At 43.0% G+C, this 19,185-nt stretch overlaps 1 protein-coding gene across 1 annotated transcript in view; it reads left to right on the top strand.

Annotated features, from left to right (window-relative positions):
- The first annotated feature begins 6 nt into the window (after positions 1 to 6).
- Positions 7 to 19,185, top strand: part of KCNK1 (potassium channel, two pore domain subfamily K, member 1) — a 53,533-nt gene continuing 34,354 nt past the window's right edge. The window contains exon 1 of the mRNA XM_011989374.1: positions 7 to 365. Coding sequence (XP_011844764.1) covers positions 11 to 365 — 355 coding nt within the window. The 5' untranslated portion in view covers positions 7 to 10. The remainder of the gene's footprint in view (positions 366 to 19,185) is intronic.

Below are 19,185 nucleotides of genomic sequence, written 5' to 3'. Positions count from 1 at the left end.
GGTGGAGAAGATGCTGCAGTCCCTGGCGGGCAGCTCGTGCGTGCGCCTGGTGGAGCGGCACCGCTCGGCCTGGTGCTTCGGCTTCCTGGTGCTCGGCTACCTGCTGTACCTGGTCTTCGGCGCCGTGGTCTTCTCCTCAGTGGAGCTGCCCTACGAGGACCTGCTGCGCCAGGAGCTGCGCAAGCTGAAGCGGCGCTTCTTGGAGGAGCACGAGTGCCTGTCCGAGCAGCAGCTCGAGCAGTTCCTGGGCCGGGTGCTGGAGGCCAGCAACTACGGCGTGTCGGTGCTCAGCAACGCCTCGGGAAACTGGAACTGGGACTTCACCTCCGCGCTCTTCTTCGCCAGCACCGTGCTCTCCACCACAGGTAGGGTATCCTGCGCGCCCCCTGGCCACCTCGCGCACACCTCACACACCCCGGCCCTGGCGCCCCAGGCCCCTCTGACCCTCCCAATCCACCCCCCACCTTTTGCCATCCCGGCGCCTCCAACCCGCCTCCCCTCACTGTGCTCTCGACCCTCCGACCTTCCCCTTTCATCTCGGCGCCCCCGGCCCCTGCCGCGGTGACTCGGGGAGGGCAAGCCCTGCGGAGCCGGAAGCCAGAGAGGTGGCTCCAGACGTGGCTTGGTTGTTGCAGTACGTAACTCTGGGGAAGTGTTCCCTAACTCCGGCCTGGGTGGCTGCAGGTGCTTCCTCCGCTTGAGTTCTTTTTTCGCAGTCCCCTAAGCCAAAAGGTCGGGTTGGAATGTGTAGCAGCACCTGGCCGCCGGGCAGCAAGGCAGCGGGATGATGGAACTCACCACCTTCCTCCTCACCCCATCCCAGAGGCCGAGTGTGCAGTCTAGTAATAATACCTTCTAAAGAGTCACCTTCCTGAGTCTGCCGTCCTTTTGGACCGTGCACAGATATTCCAGCTCTTTTGTACCTTGGAGGCAGTTTTGGGGGTAGCCGAGTGACATCACTCTGCTCTTCCCAGGTGACCTCTGGGCGGACAGGCCGATCTGGTTTCTTTTCAGAGTAGGAGGAAGGGTGAGGGAGAGTAAAGGAACCATAGGATTGCCTAAGATCTGACTAAATGGGGGCACCCTGATTCAGCAGTTCCTTCAACTTGAGGTGTGCGAGGCTTCTCATAAACTTTAAAGCGCCACGTCCCCGCACGACTCGCCCGCGGGGCGCCCGGCCATGGAGAAGGATGAGGCCGGGCGCATGCCCCAGGGCTCGGTCACTGTGCCAGATTAGATGAATGAAGGCCGAATTTTCCCAGCCGGACCTAGTAAGGCGCATACCCTGAGTGGAGATATCATTTGGTATTTGGACAGTGGGAGGAATCTCAAAGAGCGTTCAGCACAGTCCCTTCTTTTGATCTATGAGATCCAATCTTCGAAACAATCCATCTGGTCATGCACAAGGTCACACACTTCCTACTTACCAGTGTCGTCCTGGAACCTGGGCCTTGTGGTTTCTCTGCCAGGAACACTTTATAACCCCCTACCCTCAACGTTTACAGGTGAATCACGTCCCTTTGTGTGACTCCCAACTCTTCTTTCCTCCCCACCCCCTCTCCACCATCCAAATTATTGTGTATAATTCCCTTTGGGCTATATCTTGTTGATTGTCTTGGTAATGACTTGGTAATGAGTAATAATACACTATTCATGTAGCTCACATGAAACAATTATTCAGAGGTCTGGGGTGAGTTAGTAAACCGATGTAAATCTACCCTGAAATAAACAGAAGTGGAATTCTAGCTTGTATTGTGAGATCTGAAAAACTGTGTTAAATGTAGCGCTCGACAAGACAGACCTGTTATCTCACTTTCCAAAGAATGCCTTTTCCCTTGCCAATACAATTTAATTTTTCTTTCGGTAACTCTGCCTCCATTGTCTTTACCTAGCTCTCTGTTCCTCAGATCATTTAGAAGTCACCATGCCTTTCCTTTGGAGTACATTTGTGCTATATTAAGAGTCATTCATTCTTCCCAGAAGTAAGTGTTTCCACGGGGCTACAGAGTTTACAACTGGGTCACAATGTTGGGTAAACATTTCAAAGGATGATTATAGTGTGTGGTGTTTTCTTACTAATGATATTGTGAGGATAGAACAAGAATAAGAACAGTTCCGAGGAAAAAGCTTTGCTTTTTTCTGGGTGGGATTTTTCATGACTCATGTATAGTCTTAACATCGTATTGCCTAACTAAATACTAAAAATTGTTTATAATCTTGTATAGATGAGATATTCTACCCAGGAGAGAATTAGAAAACGTTGTAGTTTCTGTTTAAGACAGGGGTGGGGTGGGAATAGACGTCTTATTATTGGTGTTCAGATTGCTTTGTAGTTCCTAAGAAAGTCTGTATTCATGCAAAACAAGTGTTCATTTAGGAAATCAGTGCAAGGGGCATTTAAGGATAAACTAAATGAAAAAGGTGCCTCTTGGTTTGTAAAGTTAGCAGATCAATGAATTCTTGCTAGATGAATACAACTATTCTAAATAAAAAAATACTGTTCTGTTGGCTTTGTACTGTCCCATTATCTGACACATTTGATATTTCTTAAGGTTTCAAAATTATAATTACCCATTATTTGATTCACTGGATGTTTTTTAAAGTCTTCAAATTATCGTAGGTGCCCTGGCCATGAATCTTATAATGGGTGAGAAATCTTTTCTTCCCTATAAGGGGAAATAAAGAGATGTTAAATTGTTTGCTGGAAACAAACAATATTTTAAATTGCTTGCTGGAAACAGACAATTTTTTAGAGTAAAGCTGGTGTGCTTCATTACTAGGAAAATATTTTCTGGAAAAGCGCCAACGAAATAAAATGAATTGCAATCCCTTTTCTTTTTCTGGGTGGGTATTAGACATGTTGTGCTTTTTTTTTTTCTTTTCTTTTCTTAACACTTCTAGTTCTTTTGATGGCAACTCACTGAAATAATTGTTACCCAATTAATCAGTACAGTCCATCTTTGACTTATCCAGAATGCTAACAATGAGCATTATGAAGATGCTGTTATTGGTAGTCATCATTGTAACACAGGCCCATGAGTGCATTTATGTCAGAATCTTCTCACCCCAGAATGTACTGACTTCCATTTCTGGAAGGAACTGAGTAAAGTCTTCATGGTCTATTTGGAAGAAGGCTTACGTTGGTAATTCAGCAATATTCTTCTCATTCTGGGCTTTGCCAAAGACTCTGAATTATTTCTAGCAAACAATTTAACATCTCTTTATTTCCCTTTGTAGGGAAGAAAAGATTTCTCACTCATCGTAAGGTTCATGGCTGGGGAACTTATAATAAAATACAAATTAACAGGATGAAAGCACACACATTTAGTTAATGTAAGTTTTAGATGACATAGACGCCTTTAGAAATGAAGACCCAAAGAAACAGGGAAGCTTATGTATTTTTAGGGACAGTTGTGTAGGTGAATGCTTGAAGAACAAAAGGATATGATCTGGCTGAGCACGGTGGCTCACACAGGTACTCCCAGCATTTTGAGAGGCCAAGGCAGGAGGATTGCTTGAGCTCAGGAGTTCAAGACTGCAGTGAGCTGTAATTGCACCATTGCACTCTAGCCTGGGCAATAAGAGTGAGACCTTGTTTAAAAAATTAGCCCAGAATGATGGCGTGTGCCTGTAGTCCCAGCTACTTAGAAGGCTGAGGCAGAAGGATTGCTTGAGCCCAGGAGTTTGAGGCTGCAGTGAGCTGTGATTGAGCCACTGTGCTCCAGCCTGGGCAACAGAACAAGAGTCTGTCTTGGAGGGAAAAAAAAAAAAAAAAGGAAGATATGATCTAAAAAGCTAATAAACTGGAGGAATTTAGTAAGGCTTATTTGTTCAGATTTTCCTTGGCATCTCTGTGTCTTCAAGGATAGGGTATTCCTTTTCTCAAGGTATAGACCCTTGTAATGACGGTCTTCTTCAAAGGAAAGGCAGAGCTTTAAGGGAGAAGGTTGAGAGGAAGGTGAAAATGACTTTCCTGCTTCTGCTGTTTTCTCAAATGCTGAGGTGCCCTGTTTGGGGGTCACATGCCCTGAACTCCATCACCCTTCATTCTAAAAGATACAGCAACGTCTGCATAGGAATCACATGAGAACGAGGGGAAGAGTGCAATACAGTTTTGAGCTTTTCCGAAAGAAGAGTTGTATACAAAAAAAAAAAAAAAAAAAAGAAGTAGGTATTATAGACTGCAGAATTTCCCACAGAACTTTTATGCTGTGGGTTTTTTTTTTTTTTTTTTTTTTCCTTTTTTCAAGGATTGATAAAATACTGTCCAGGTGGTATCTGGGGAGTAAGAAATAATTATTAAACTTTGGTAACCGTCTAAAACGTTGGACAGTGTCATTCATCCTTAAGAACAACTTGTGATGTTGATTTACTAAAGTTTACTTCTTTATTCATTCCCCAAAGCAAGGCCATGTTGTGACAACTGTTTGGTAAAAATACAGTTTTTGGCCGGGCGCGGTGGCTCACACCTGTAATCCCAGCACTTTCGGAGGCTGAGGCGGGGCAGATCACGAGGTCAAGAGATGGAGACCATCCTGGCCAACATGGTCTCTATTGAAATTACAAAAATTAGCTGGGCGTGGTGGTACATGCCAGTAGTCCCAGCTACTCAGGAGGCTGAAGGAGGATAATGGCTTGAACCCGGGAGGCGGAGGTTGCAGTAAGCCGACATCGCACCACTGTACTCCAGCTTGACAACAGAGCAAGACTTCATCTTAAAAAAAAAAAAAGAAGTACAATTTTTGTATTCATGCAGTATACAAACTTTTAGTACCTTTTGCTGCTTTGTAAATATGGGATCCACATGACAGCCCAGTTCCTGTTCCTTTTTACTTTTGGAGATATAGTCTTGCTCTCTCACTCAGTCTGGAATGCAGTGGCACCATCATGGGTCACTTCAGCCTCTAACTCCCAGGCTCAGTTGATCCTCCCACTTCAGCCTCCTGAGGAGCTGGGACTACAGGTGTGCACCACCGCACCTGGCCAATTTTTTAATTTTTCTTTAGAGAGGGTGGTCTTGCTTTGTTGCCTGGGTTGGTCTCAAACTTGTTGCCTTAAGCCATCTCCCACCTCAGCCTCTCAAAGTGTGGGATTACAGGCATGAGCCACCACGCCTGGCCCCTGTTCCTGTCATTGGTAGCCCTGGTGCCTTTATTCAGGACACTGCTTTATTCCTATTTATGAAGAGATGCATTGAAACTCTATTGAAAGTGTTCAGTAAGTGAACTTAATTGGGCTTGGTGTACAGTGGCTTTTGATTAAGGCGGGTAGGGAGCTACTACAACATAGGTAGTTTTCAAATAAATAGGTAGTTTTCAAATAAAGAAGATGGGAAGAGGCAATGGGGGATGCTGGACTGATCCTTAGTTTTCAAATTATTTTCAGTAGTACAAATGTGTTACCATCAACAAATATTTGTTGAGTTTTTAGAATAGAATGAAGTGGGCCAGACATGGTGGCTTATGCTTGTAATTCCAGCACTTTGGGAAGCCGAGCCAGGTGGATCATGAGGTCAGGAGTTCAAGACCAGCCTGGCCAACATGGTGAAACCCCGTCTGTACTAAAAATACCAAAATTAGCTGAGTGTGGTGTTCCATGCCTTAACCCCAGCTACTCGGGAGGCTGAGGCAGGAGAATTGCTTGAACCCAGGAGGCGGAGGTTGCAGTGAGCCAAGATCACACCACTGCACACCAACCTGGGCAACAGAGCGAGACTAAACTAGGGCCCCCGGACCTAATCTGGCCCACCATGTGTTTTTGTGCTGCCTGATCTAAGAATGGCTTTATATTTTCAAATGATTGAGTCAAAAAAAAAGAAAAATAATATTTTCTGACACAGTCAAGTTTTATGAAAATCAAATTTCATTGTCCATAAACACAGTTTTATTGGTGTGCAGCCACACCTGTTTGTTCCTGTATCATTTATGACTGCTTTCTGGCTGAGGTGGCAGAGTTGAATAGTTGAACAGAAACCATGTGGCCACAAAACCTAAAATATTTACTGTCTGACAAAAAAAGTTTGCTGACATGGGCTTCAGAATGATACTTGAAAGGTATGCTAAGAGTATTCTGAGTATTTCACTTCCTTTTGGGAAACTTTGTATAAGAAAGTTCAGCTTCTCAACCTTCTTTATGCTGTTGTTTTAAGTGGTATGCAACATTGAATAAATTATGTATCACCACTGACCACTTTCAAAGCAAATGTTTATTTCAGATGTCACTTACTTACCGTCCAATTTATGTCACTGCTTTTTTTTTCTTTAATGATGACAAGCTACACTTCACATTGTGATTATCTTATCTAAAATGTACAATAAATACTATATTAGCTCTACTATAGAATTTACATAAAATTAAACAAGCAAACTCTGTATCCGCCACAAGAGAGATCCAAAATCCCATATTCTGATGTTTGTGCTCTGTATTCACAGGTCTTGATTTTGAGCCTTCACATTTAATTCTAGAAGTTTAATTATCTGGTTTTCCAGCCTGTAATATAATAGATTACAAAGGGAAAGGCACAGCTATGGGGAAGTATACATGGCAGGTTATAAAAAGATAGTTTAAAAATTACAAACTAAAATTTTATTTTAAAATAACATATTTATTGAACCCTTTATATGTGCCAGGCAATTGTTTATACACATTCTTTTCCATGCATTGCAATAAACTGATGAGATGTAGGTATCATTGCCTTACTTTACAGAGGATGAAACGGAAATTTAGGTTGAACAACTTCTCTACCTAGGTCCCAAAGCTGGAAGTGACTTGGTCTTGATTTGAACGCAGGTATATCTAAGAACCTGAGCTTTGATAAAACATCTGGGCATAGGAGCTTGTTATGGGCCGGATAATCTCCCTCAAGTTCTTATGTCGAAGTTCTAACCTCAATATTTCAAAATGTGACTGTATTTATAGGCAACATCTTTAAGGGGGTGATTAAGTTAAAATGAGACCACAGTGAGAAGGTGGCCATCTGCAAGCCAAGAGAGAGGCCTCAAAAGAAATGAAGCCTATAGACACATTGATATTGAACGTGAAGCCTCCGTAACTTTGAGAAAATAAATTTCTGTTGTTTAAGCCACCTGCTTGTGGTATTTTGTTAAGGCAGCCCTAGCAAACTAATATAGAGGTACATAATAGGTTTTATTTAGTTGCACAAAAACCACGCAAATAGTGGAGGACAAGAGACGAATCTGTAAGTCTTTAGTCTTGCAACAATTTTATATACCCGAATGGGGCATCATGGTTTTAGGGCATAACATAGTAATCGACGTCCTTGAATCATCAAGAAAAATATCTCAGCATGCTTCTACCTAAGAAGGCAGGGAAGTATATAATAAATTCTAGAAACATTTCCACCCAATAATGGTCAAAGAGAACAGATACTTAGTGTTTAAATCTGTGAACTCATATCTGCCTATAAAACATATCAGTTTTTAGTATTTTGAAGGTTTGGATTTTTTTTTAAATTACAAATTTGTTGTTATCTATGCCTATTTTATAGCCCCTGGAAGATACTGCTACTATTATCATTAACTTGGAAGAAATGATCTTTTATGACATAACTGTAAGACCTATCAAAGAGAGAATCTTTGATTGAACCAGTAACCTAATGGGAACTCCGGTGCTTTCAGAACAAGTTGTTTTATGACATTGCTCATTGGACTGTTGCTGTGTGTGAGTGTCATTCTATAGCCCCTGAAAGATACTGCTACTATTATCAATAACTTGGAAGAAATGATGTCTTTGCTTTTATGACATAACCATAAGTCCTACCAAAAACAGAATCTTTGATTGAACCAGTACCCTAATGGGAACTCTGATGCTTTCAGAACAAGTTGTTTTATGACCTTGCTCATTGGACCGTTGCTGTGTGTGAGTGTTTGTTGTCTTTGGAGCATGTGAATTGCTGACCCTCAATTGTTTTGACCCATAAAAATGGCAATTCCACATGGTTCAGCTTACTACAAGGTTGGTTTCAGGGACAGAAATCTCATCTGCCTCAAACACTCTGACATACACAGAGTTGCACTGTGCTGGGTTTTATTCTCCAAAGACATCTTCCAATTGTATTATTGACAAATCTGTGAAATACTAAGGTGCTGAAGTTCTCCACTGACTGTGTCATGCCCAGGTGGCTTATTCATGGCAGGAGATAAAGGTTGTCCCTTTATTGGAAAGCAGGCAACTTTTGGGGTGTTTTATTGTCTCCCATGATCCTTCTATCTCCTAGACTCAGTTTGTACTCCAACTTTCTTTGTTTCTTCTGCATAGATCCCTTATTTTTTGTCCGATCCTCAAAGTTGGTAGTCCGCTCTCTGTCAGCAGCATACTGCAAGGTGATAACCCTGATCTGAGGCTGAATGGAGGAAGAGAGAGAATGAGGAGATGGAGGTATAGAGTTTGTGCACCTGAAAGGACTGTGGGATTATCTCCCTAAACTTGAATCAGACCAGAAGGGCTTATCTGTGACTTTCTACTGGTGTCATGTTTGCCTTCTTCAATTTATGAAACAGTTGATTGTTATGTTGACCAGATTAATTGGCTTAGGTTAGACATTGATAGTGTTTTTAATTTCCTACCATCTGCTTGATCCCAAATCAGAGTCTAACTTTTTGCATTAGCTCCTCTGACTGGGATTGACATACTTTGTGAAATAAAAGCCTGCCCGCTGCTGCCTCTGAGACTCAGGTGTTAGTACGCATGGAAGGGCTTTTAGACAGAAAGCTCCCAGGGGACTCAGAGAGAGTTGGTGAAATCATGGCTGGGGCATTCAGAGGACAGAAAGTCAGGCACAGAGTGTTAAATACAACATGTTCTCACTCATGTGGAAGCTAAAAAGAAAGTTAATCTCAAACAGTTTTTCTAATGTACTAACTTCTGAGATTATCTTTTCAAAAAGAAACAATGGAAGATAACAAAAACAAATGGAAATGGTTAGCAAGAAAAATAAAAGATTGGCTTTATGAAGTAAAAAGTAAACCAAGCATACTAGCATCTGGGAAGGGTACAGAGAGGGGGGATGGGGAGAGATTTGTTACAGGATACGAAACTACAGCTAGATAGGCAGAATAAGTTCTGGTTGTCTATACCACTGTAGAATGACTACAGTTAACAGTAAAATATAGTTTCAAGTCGCTGAAAGGAAGGTATTAAATGTTCCCAACACAAAGAAATGATAAACATTTGAGATGATGGATATGGTAATTACCCTGATCTGATCACTGTATATTATATGTATTGAGGTATCACTGTGTAAAATTATTATGTGTCAGTTTTAAAAAGAAGAAAGAAACCTTTTGTTTTTTGTTATTGAGATGGAGTCTCACTCTGTCACCCAGGCTGGAGTGCACTGGCGCAATCTCAGCTCACTGCAACCTCCACCTCCCGGGTTCGAGCGATTCTCCTGCCTCAGCCTCCTGCATACCTGGGACCACAGGTGCATGCCTCCACGCCCGGCTAGCTTTTGTATTTTTAGTAGGGACAGGGTTTTGCCATGTTGGCCATGCTGGTCTTGAACTCCTGACCTCAAGTAGTCCACCTCAGCCTCCCAAAGTGCTGGGATTACAGGTGTGAGCCACCGCCCCTGCCAAAAAGCTTTCTTTCAAAAAAAGAAAGTAAACCTAAAACTATTCGAATCAAAAAACGTAACAAAAGCAGGTAGAATGTTTCTAAGGGATTTAGAGAGTAAAACATGTTAGTTTTCATCTCTCTGAGTATGATCAATAGAGTTGGAGTTGGAGTTGGAGACTCCAGTTGTTATGGTCATCCCTTGTTATGTGGGGGATTCTGTGACCTGAGTTAAGCTATTTACTCAAGTTGATGCCCCAGTCCCCTATTCACTCTGCTTCACTGAAGCCTCTTGGGGCTTATTCGGTCACCGGTTTCATCATTTCATCATTTCATCTGAATAGAGTCTGAAGAGTCTTTAGTGGAAGTTGCACTGAGGAGGGAGGTAGCAGAAGTGCCTTACTCCAGCAAAGTGTGCTCCCCAGGACGTGCTGAGCCAGGCACACACAGGACTTGGGGCTACTGAGAAGCAGGTTCTTTTCAGGTTCTGTTGTCCCAGACCCCTTCCTGCTGTTTCTCCACAGCACTTAGCTTTCTACCTGCTGGTTCCCATAACATTTGTCTTCACCTGGCCTCACCTGGCACCTAGTTGCCATGGCACTTGTCTTGGCCTCACTTGGCATCCCTAGCACTCAACAGGTGCTTAAAAGGAGCATCTTAAGGCACAGTTCTTCATGTGTCTGAATCTGTGTCCTTTTCTGAAAAATGAAGAAGGTTCTCAAGATGTTACTTCTACTCAAGAGACCTTAGATATAACTTTATTCTTAGATGAGGAAACAGAGGCCTGCATTGCCAAATGGGTTCTGAAGCTATTCATATAAGAGCAGTGATATCTGAGGGGCCTCATGTGTACTCAGTGCACCACAAAAGGCCCTAAGTGATCTAAAGAGAAGAGAGGCATTCATTCTTCAGTGAGTGTTTGTGGAGCACTTGGGTTGACCAGGTGCTACTACAGGCACTTAGGGATATGGCAGGGAACAAAAACAAAAATCACTTTTGTCCTCCTGGATGTGTCAGTCTGGGTTGGGGTGGGAGATACAATTGTAGAGGCCAAGAGAAAACTTTTCCTTCACCCTCTGAAAGTTCACTGAAAATCAACTGATAAAAGGCAGATTAATAGGAGAAAAGGCATATACAGTTGCTTGATCATAGTTTATGTGACATGGGAGCCTTCAGAATAAAGACCCAAAAATACAGGGGAAACCATTCACTTTTATGCTTAAGTTCAACAAAGGATAAACAGGTGTGTAAAAAAATGTGATTGGACCGAAAGGGAATGATCTAATTCTTCCAAGACTGAGTGGGGAGGCCCAGCAAGGCCTATCTAGAATCTTCTCGGTCTCTCTGAGCAGCATTCCTTCCTCCTGGGTGTGGGGCAGCACCCTCTCTGGAATGAGGATTCTTATGACCTACAGTCAAACAAGGTGGGTCATATAATTTCAGTGGCCAGTTTTACATAGAAAGGTGGAGGAGAAGTTAGAGGAGTATTTTTTGGTTTTATGGCTGGCTTTGGGGAAAATGGTTCTGGTTTCTAGGATCCACCTTGGGGAAGAGGTATTCCAGATTTTATGGCTAGCCTTGGGGGAGGATGAGGGGTGAGAGATAGGAGGGCAGGAGAAGATCAGAGAAAAATTTTTGCTTCTGGGACCTTCATTTTGGGTTATCATTTTCTGAGCTCCAGCATGAACAAGGAGATAACTAAGGGAAATGTCCAGGGTGTTAGGTGGTGATAGGTGCTCGGGAGCAACACAGCAGAGCAAAGGAGATAGGGAGTGTGTGATTAGTCTGTGGTGAAGGGGGCGGAGTCCAGGATTGCAGTCGTCCATAAAGTTGTCCGTGAAGGCCTTACCGAGAAGATGGCACTTACATAAAGAGTTAGAGGAGGCAGGGAGTGCATTATGCAGTTTTCTGGGAAGCTGTGTTCCAGAACAAAGGCTTCTATTGGAGGTGCAGCTAGAAAGTGACTGTGGCTGGAGCTGAGTAAGAGGGGAGTGATGAGGTCAGGAAGAAGGGGAGGGGGCAGATGTTGTAGGATGTCCCAGGCCACTGCAAAGCATCTGGCTTTTATCTGAGCTAGGGGAAAAGCACCGGGAGATTTTGAGCAAAGGGTTGACACAATCTGACTGACTCTTCCAATGTGTTCACTCTGGCTGGTGTAGGAGGGCAAGGCTGAGGCTGAGACGTAAAAGGAGGCTCTTCCGATGACCCAGGGGGTCATTGGACCACCGATGCCTGTTGGTGGCTGAGAAAAGTGGTAATGAGAAGTGGTCAGATTCTGGATTCATATTGTTGGCCAAACCATCTGGCTTTGCTGATAGATTGGATGTGAGGGGTAAAAAAAAGAAGAGTGAAGAATGACCCCAGGGTTTCTGGCCTGAGCCTCTGGCAATGTGGTTCTTCTTTATAGACCAAAGGAAGGCCATGGAAGGAGAGGTGCTGGATAAAGAATCTGGAGCCGGGTCCGGAACCTGCTGAACTTGAGATCCCTTTTGGGTGTCCAGGAGGATCTATCTACATGAGGCACAGAGTAAACCCTAATGGGGCGTGATGAGGGCCACACTTGGAGTGTAGGTAACAGTGCCTTCTGTTGGTACAGCTTGCCATGGTGTCATGCTGGATCACGCACATCGATTAACTCACTGCAGAGGCTGAAGAAGGCTTTTGGGGGTGATATCTGATTTTGACCTTGAAGGAGAAATAGAATGTCAGTAAGTAGAAAAGAAAGAAGGAGTCATTCAGATTGAGAATGTGAATTCCCCGGGCTGATATGCCATTTAATGAATACATTTAACAACAGTGTTAAATACTTCCAGGCTAAGAAAGAGTACCTAAACTGTAATATTGTTTTCTGATTTAATATTACAAAAGGTTGTTTGGGAAACTGAAAAAAAAAAAAGCCCCCAAAAGAAGTATTTGCTTCATATTTTCTTAAAATTAACAGTATGATATTTAGTATTTGATATAATAGTTTAATAAAAATTATATTTTATGTAATTCAAAGAATAAATAAATATCACTTTTAAGGAGTAGCTAATATTAAATAAAGGCACCAAAGAATGAATCTAGGTGGTTTCTGTTTTTAGGAAGTAAGTAAGTAAAACATGATTTTTTTTCCACAAACAATCTAAACATTATAGGAGTATGTCAGGTTCAAATAAACACATTGACGATTTTGACAGTTTGTAATGATGGGAGGATTTTCGTGTGACTCTCAGAAAAACGCCTGAGTGATTTACATTTTTACTGCATTGTTGCTTTACTGTTTGAAATGTTCCCATGAGTATAACAGGGCTGGCTCCGTGCTCATTATTGGTCATCTAAACATCTTCTTTTTTTCCCTCAAATACTGTATTTTTTAAGAAGTCACAGCTTATAAACAACAAGAAGAAAAATAAGGTGTTTTAAACTAGAATTGAAAGGTTGAAACATGGTGGTAACTAACATTCTTCAAATGTTTGAACACGGGTTACCAAGGCACTTAATTATTTAAAGACCATGGTTAGATGGATTAAGTTAATTAAAGAACCTGGAGAGCCTGTTCCGCAGCTGCCTACGTGTCAGACTGACTCAGAAATTCTGACTCAGAAATTCTGAGTAGCAAAGCGCCCACGTCGCTACCTACCTGCCACCCAATGCTCTGACACGAGCCATCTCAGAAAAACAGTCTGTCGCCCACGGGCCAGTTCCAGCAGATGCACCTCGCAGTGGGAGGGTGGGCGGGTGCGGATGAGCTGAGCCGTTTCGCACCTCCAAACAGCAGGGAAGAGCGCTGCTGTGTGGATCCACAATCTGTCATCCACTGCTACTCCCATCTCACCCTCCCCTCCGCCGCAGAGCAGCTGATGTTTGAAAATCCAACCAACCCAGATGGGAGAAAGAAAAAAACCTAAAATTTTAAGAAAGTTGGGGAGCACAAAAAAGCAAATTTCTGTTAGTAGTTGATGGGACATGACCTAAAGCGATGTTTGCTCTTTCAGCAACTCTGGTGGAACACCTGTTATTTGTAATCTGAATGAGGCTAAAAAGACATGTTTGGCACCTGAACTTGCCTGTCTAGATTTTCTCTTTCGCTTCACTCAGAACTATGTTTTGTGCGTTGACATGTGTCAGTCATCTATACTCAGATGTCTGGGCTGTGTTGCATTGACCCAGTGATGGTGGAGTGTGTGTGTCCTTGGAATTTGTTCTGTCTGTCTTCAGTGTCCCGGTCTCTACACAAACCCAGCTAAGGGCAGTGCCATTTCACAGGAGCATTTCCTCACAACCGTCACTGGCTTGGGGAATGGAGCTGGCAAATCAAATTGTTATCAGTGATATCACACTGAATTAATACTATTGAAAAGCCCAACCCTCGAAGATGGAACAGTAGGTATTGGAGAATCCAAAAGAGGGAAGGGCGGAAGGAGGGTCAGGGTCGAGAAACTACCCATCAGGTCCTATGTTAACTATTTGAGTGGTGAGTTCATGAGAAGCCCAGACCTCACCATAACGCAACATACCCAAGTAACACACCTGCACAGGTACCCCTGAACCTAAAGTACAAAAGAATTTTAAAAATTTAAAAAGTTGGCTAGATATGGTGGTTCATGCCTGTAATCCCAGCACTTTGGGAGGCCAAGGCGGGCAGATCACCTGAGCTCAGGAGTTAGAGACCAGCCTAGCCAACATGGTGAAACCCCCATCTCTACTAAAATTCAAAAATTAGCTAGGCGTGATGGTGGGTGCCTGTAATCCCAGCTACTCGGGAGGCTGAGGCAGAGAATCGCTTGAATTTGGGAGGCGGAGTTTGCAATGAGCTGAGATTGCACCATTGCACTCCAGCCTGGGCAACAGAGCAAGACTCTGTCTCAAAAAAAATAATAATAATAAATTTTAAAAGCCCAAACTAATGCAGTGAAAGTGAGAATCATGAATTTATTTTTAGGAAAAATGTTTATGTTCAAAGATACTAAATGACCTTACACAGACTGAAGTGAATGTGCAGATTGGAAGTGTGAAAGCATTGAACTGGGGATTGTTGGCCTGGGTTCTCTTCAGACAAAAATTCATTGTGAATTTCTGCAGATTTCAGTTGCTTCATCTATACAATGAAAAGGCTAAGTAAGACCCCCTTCTAGCTCTAACATTCTATGATCCTAGGTCTTTGGAGTATTTACTGAGTACATCCCAACATGTGGGGATGCATTAAAAAATACTGTAAAGGGATAATCACTGAAATAAAAAAGCCCACAGCCAGCTGGGGAGACTCGACTGAAATGTGAAAGTCCCAGAAAGCTGCATAGGGTGTGGAGACCTAACTGTTGAATTGTATGGGACCCCTGGTAACATCTGTGGGACTTTTACACGGAGATGGCTGAAGTGGTCAGGGAAGCTTTATGGAGGAGGTCCATTGAGATAAACCGGCAGCATGGGTAAGGTTAGGTAGAGTGGTGCCGGGGAAGAGGGCTGTTAAGGAAAGAGACATATGCTCAACACACGCATCCAGAAGTGGAACGCAGCCTCGCCTTAGAGAGACCGTGAAGGTGCCAGCCTCTCAGAGCCGAAGCTCCCTGCTGGCACACAGCAGCGGGTGACAGGCACTGAAGGTGGAGGTGAGACGTGGGAAGCAGATCTGGCACTTGAGTCGGTAGAAAATGGGGAGCCACTGTAGGCTCCTGGTCCTGCACCGTGATAAATAGCCTGTCCTGCAGCCTGGCTTAAAACAGGGAAAGCCGGAGTTAGGCAACAGAGTGCCGAGCTTTCTCCATCATTCAAACACAAGCATGGAAGAAGAGATAGCACTGACCAGAGGATCCCCAGGGTGTGTTGCTCTGTAGTCGCAGGGATGAAGGAAAGCCGTGGGCAGAGCTTGTCATGGACAGCTCCTAGGTGGACAGAAATGGAAACTCACTGGTCCTGGGGCATGGCGGGAAGAGGGAGATGGCCCTGGATGGCTGCACCAAGAATTTCACAAGCCAAACCCGACTAGAAAGCCTGGGTGAGTAGCAAAGTTGTTGCTGTATGTAGGAGTGTAAGATTTTTCTGGGTGTGTATGTGGCAGGGGATACAGAAGGGAACAACCCCAGTTCTGTGTCTCTTCACCTCCCCACACCTGTGTGGGCCAGCCTGACCCCAGACATTGGGTGTTCTTCTGAGAGGTGGGCAATGGGAGCTGGTTCCACCATCTGAATTCTCATGGATTCAGCCATAAAATGATGAGTAAGCTCTCAAGGCTAGAGTACCTGTAGGGTGCTGCTTGTAATTACTGTGTCAGTTAGTTACAAATGGGTACTTCTAAATAGTTTTGAAAGCATTTGAGTAGTCACTCCAATCGTGTTTATACTGTTAATTGGCTTTAAATAAATTATTTTGTTCAGAGCAAAACCCTAACTTCAGTTCAGTTCCTAAGTCACTGAGTTGTAACTTAACTAAGCTTTAGTTTACTCTCATCTTTAAAAGAAATAGGCATTCTTTGCATTTTGTACAATTCTTTGCATTTTGCACAGTTCTTTGCATTTTGCACAATTCTTTGCATTTTGTAATTGTTCAAGGTAACTTCTTAGTACATTGGCCTCAGATTAAGGATGTCTGGCTTCTCTTTAATCTCTTAATATTTTCATTTTTGCTCTAGGGCACCTAATATTACAAGTCCATTCTTGACAAGGAAGTTGGCATGACAGAACTACTGTATGAAAACTCAGAAATGCTCAGAAGTGGAGACCTTTGATTCTGTTTTCTTCCTCATCAGATAGGATTTTTTTTAACTACACACAGAATCATACTTGCAAAGTCTTCTTCTCCTTCTTGTTACTTTATTTAGAAGCTGTGAACTCAAGAAGTAGGTCCCATATTGAACCTACATGTGTGCAGGTGATTCTTTTAGCCAAAGCACTCCCACACTCACGCCCAAGTCTGGAGATACACAGGTATGTGGAAACGTTTGAAAAGCAAAGCCAGGTTGATGAGACTTTCAATCTCTTAATAACCTGTCATCTAACCTCTGAGGGTCCACTCTGGTAAATGTCAATGTCAGAAATGCTCCCTCTTCCAGGTCACGTTGGTCAAGTGCACTCTCAGAGCAGTGAGAGCACCATAGAAACTTGATACATAGCTCATTTGCAGCAAAAGAGAGAGGTAGATATTAGCATTTCCAAAAGAGCTACTTAAAACAATTATAGTAGGTTGAGTATGAGCCCTATAATAATGTCACCTTTACTTCTGTTCTTACATGTTCTGACAAGGAAAAGACCATGCCTCACCTTTGGCTCTCAAAATTGTGCATCATCCACGGTCTATTTTATTTATACCTACGTGGTAATTGCTAACTCAAGTAGGCGTGATGGTGACCGATTATTATTGTGTTTCCCTTTGCCACCAGGTGCAGGGTTCTGACAACATCAGGATATGCCCATGAAAGGTTGTCACTCACTGAACCCCTAATTCCTGTTTAACTGTTGGGGAAGAATGAGAATTACTGCCCTGAGACACAGAGTTTAATTAGGCCTGCTTCTTTATGTTTCTCTTTCATGATAGGATTTTAAGCTCAACGGTTATCAGCTCAAAAGCAAAAAATGTTCATTCTCGTTTGTGTCCTGGTATCTTGAAGAATGTGCAGTAGGTGAGCTCGCCGTTAATCTAACTGAATTTCTCCCTGCTTGTAGACATGATGGTTTTGAAAGCAGCCTTCTAAGAGTGCACTAAAGTTACCCTCACTCATCATCTCTACTCTGCAAGTCTAAAAAGGTGGCGTGTGTCAGGGTACACAGTGAGACCATTCATTTATTTTCAAGTGTTTCCATTCTCCACTCATTTGCTCTTCTGTGCAGTGAGGCTGAGCTAGAATTTAGCTGTGTGTTCCTAAAGAAATGTGCTCACTCTTTTCACACATTAGCCTTGTTCCTATGTAATGCTGGATCTCATTACATGCTGATAGATTCTGCTTTTTTTCTAAGCAAGTAATTCTCCTTTTCCCATTAAATGCAGAGGTAGGGGGAGGTGTTTCATCCAGAAATGTCCCTGACTGAGACTGACTTCTAGGTTGGTCCTCTTTGGCTCGATCAGAGGGAACCACTGCATTAGGCTTGACAGAGGTCTCATAGTTCAACCTGGCTGTGGCCCTGAAAGTCAGTTGGACAGCAGTTGCCCAAGATGCCATGACAAAATTTACCCATCCTGTTCCCTGTTCCACATGCATGCTGCTGTGCTTATTGGAACAGGAAAACATTGCGTTGTCTTCTGCTAAGTGGGAATAGGACATTTGGCTAAAAGGCTTCTTAGCATGGGCTAATATATGCTCTGTCCACTCAGCTCAGGGAGCTCTCTCATTTTATTCCCACAGGCTGCTGCTTAAGTTAATGATTTCTTTGATGACAGGTTCTGCATGAATTCACTTTAACATCGTTGCCCTGTTTTCTACTCTTTTTTTCTCCCTAAAACTATGAGCTCTAATTTGAAGCTAATAAGTTTTGACATGCAAGCAACCAAATTACTGGATAGAGCGGGGAGAATATTTTATTAGTAATTTTGACCAGATAGGATGGTAAGGTCAATTAATGAACTAATGAACCTCAAGGTTCATTTTTTCACAACCCTACCAGTACTGGATTTCTTTCTTTCTTTTTTTCGTAAGCTGCCAACAGTTCTTATCAGGATTCAGTGTAGGTGCTGCTGCTGGCTGTGCTGGCGGTGGTTTGACCTCTGTTGTGTAGGCTTCACAGGAAGCTCTGGTTCAGTGATTCCAGTAATTGCTACCACTTGATGACCACATAGTGTGTGCTGCACACTGGATGTGACTTCTTTGTCCTTCCCTTCATTGGTGCTTCTGCTGTCCACTCACTGGTCTTAGAGGTCCTGGCTCTTCTTCCTGAGGATCGTGGGTTTGTGCCTCTTTTCAGAAGGAGCCCAGTGTGCAACTTCCTGACTGGCAACTCTGCTTTCTTTGTCCTTCCATTGTTCTCCCTCATCAGGTTCATTAGCAGTTCAGCTCTCAGGACTTAGATTTTTGGGGCATCCCATCTCTTAGGAAGTCTTTTCATGTAAAGACATTTGGAAGGAGAGCATCCTTTCTGTTCTCAGAAATGTTTTGAAACCTGTTTTCACAGTGTCTTGTGTCTGCCTGCAGCTCCAGACCAGATCTTCCTCTTTGGCCTTTACAAAGACGAGGTTCATTTTTATTGACTTGGGTTTGCTTCTGTCTGCCATTTCAATGATAACTGTGTTGATTTTTAGTGAGTGAATCATATGAAAATAGCAACGAGAGCCTGGAGAAACATGGGTGGAGAAGAGGAGGTTACAAGCGATACTGGTTTCTTTTGTGACCCTGAGAAATCTATCCCATACTAGATGGATTTGCCATTTGCCTTCTTCTGACAGGTATGAAATTGTCAAAGTATGTAAAGAAAACAAAAAAAGAACACACCACACTTTTAGAAGAAAGCCCCATTAGAATATGTATTACAGGGTTCTTCTGCAGAGCATTTTCATGTAGGTGAGCATGTCAAAATAAGCTAGATTAACATAATGTTCTTGGGAAATGTTGATAGCCCGATGAACTTAATGTTTGTTTTTCTGAAGGATTCAAGGAATATTCTTGAATCTGAGAATATGTGATTTCATCACATTTCTAAACCACCA

The sequence above is a fragment of the Mandrillus leucophaeus genome, unplaced genomic scaffold (genome assembly GCF_000951045.1).
Source record: "Mandrillus leucophaeus isolate KB7577 unplaced genomic scaffold, Mleu.le_1.0 Scaffold350, whole genome shotgun sequence".
In the NCBI taxonomy this organism is placed as follows: Eukaryota; Metazoa; Chordata; class Mammalia; order Primates; family Cercopithecidae; genus Mandrillus; species Mandrillus leucophaeus.
Note: the sequence above shows the minus strand (reverse complement) of the source record. Positions and strands in the feature narration are given on the sequence as shown.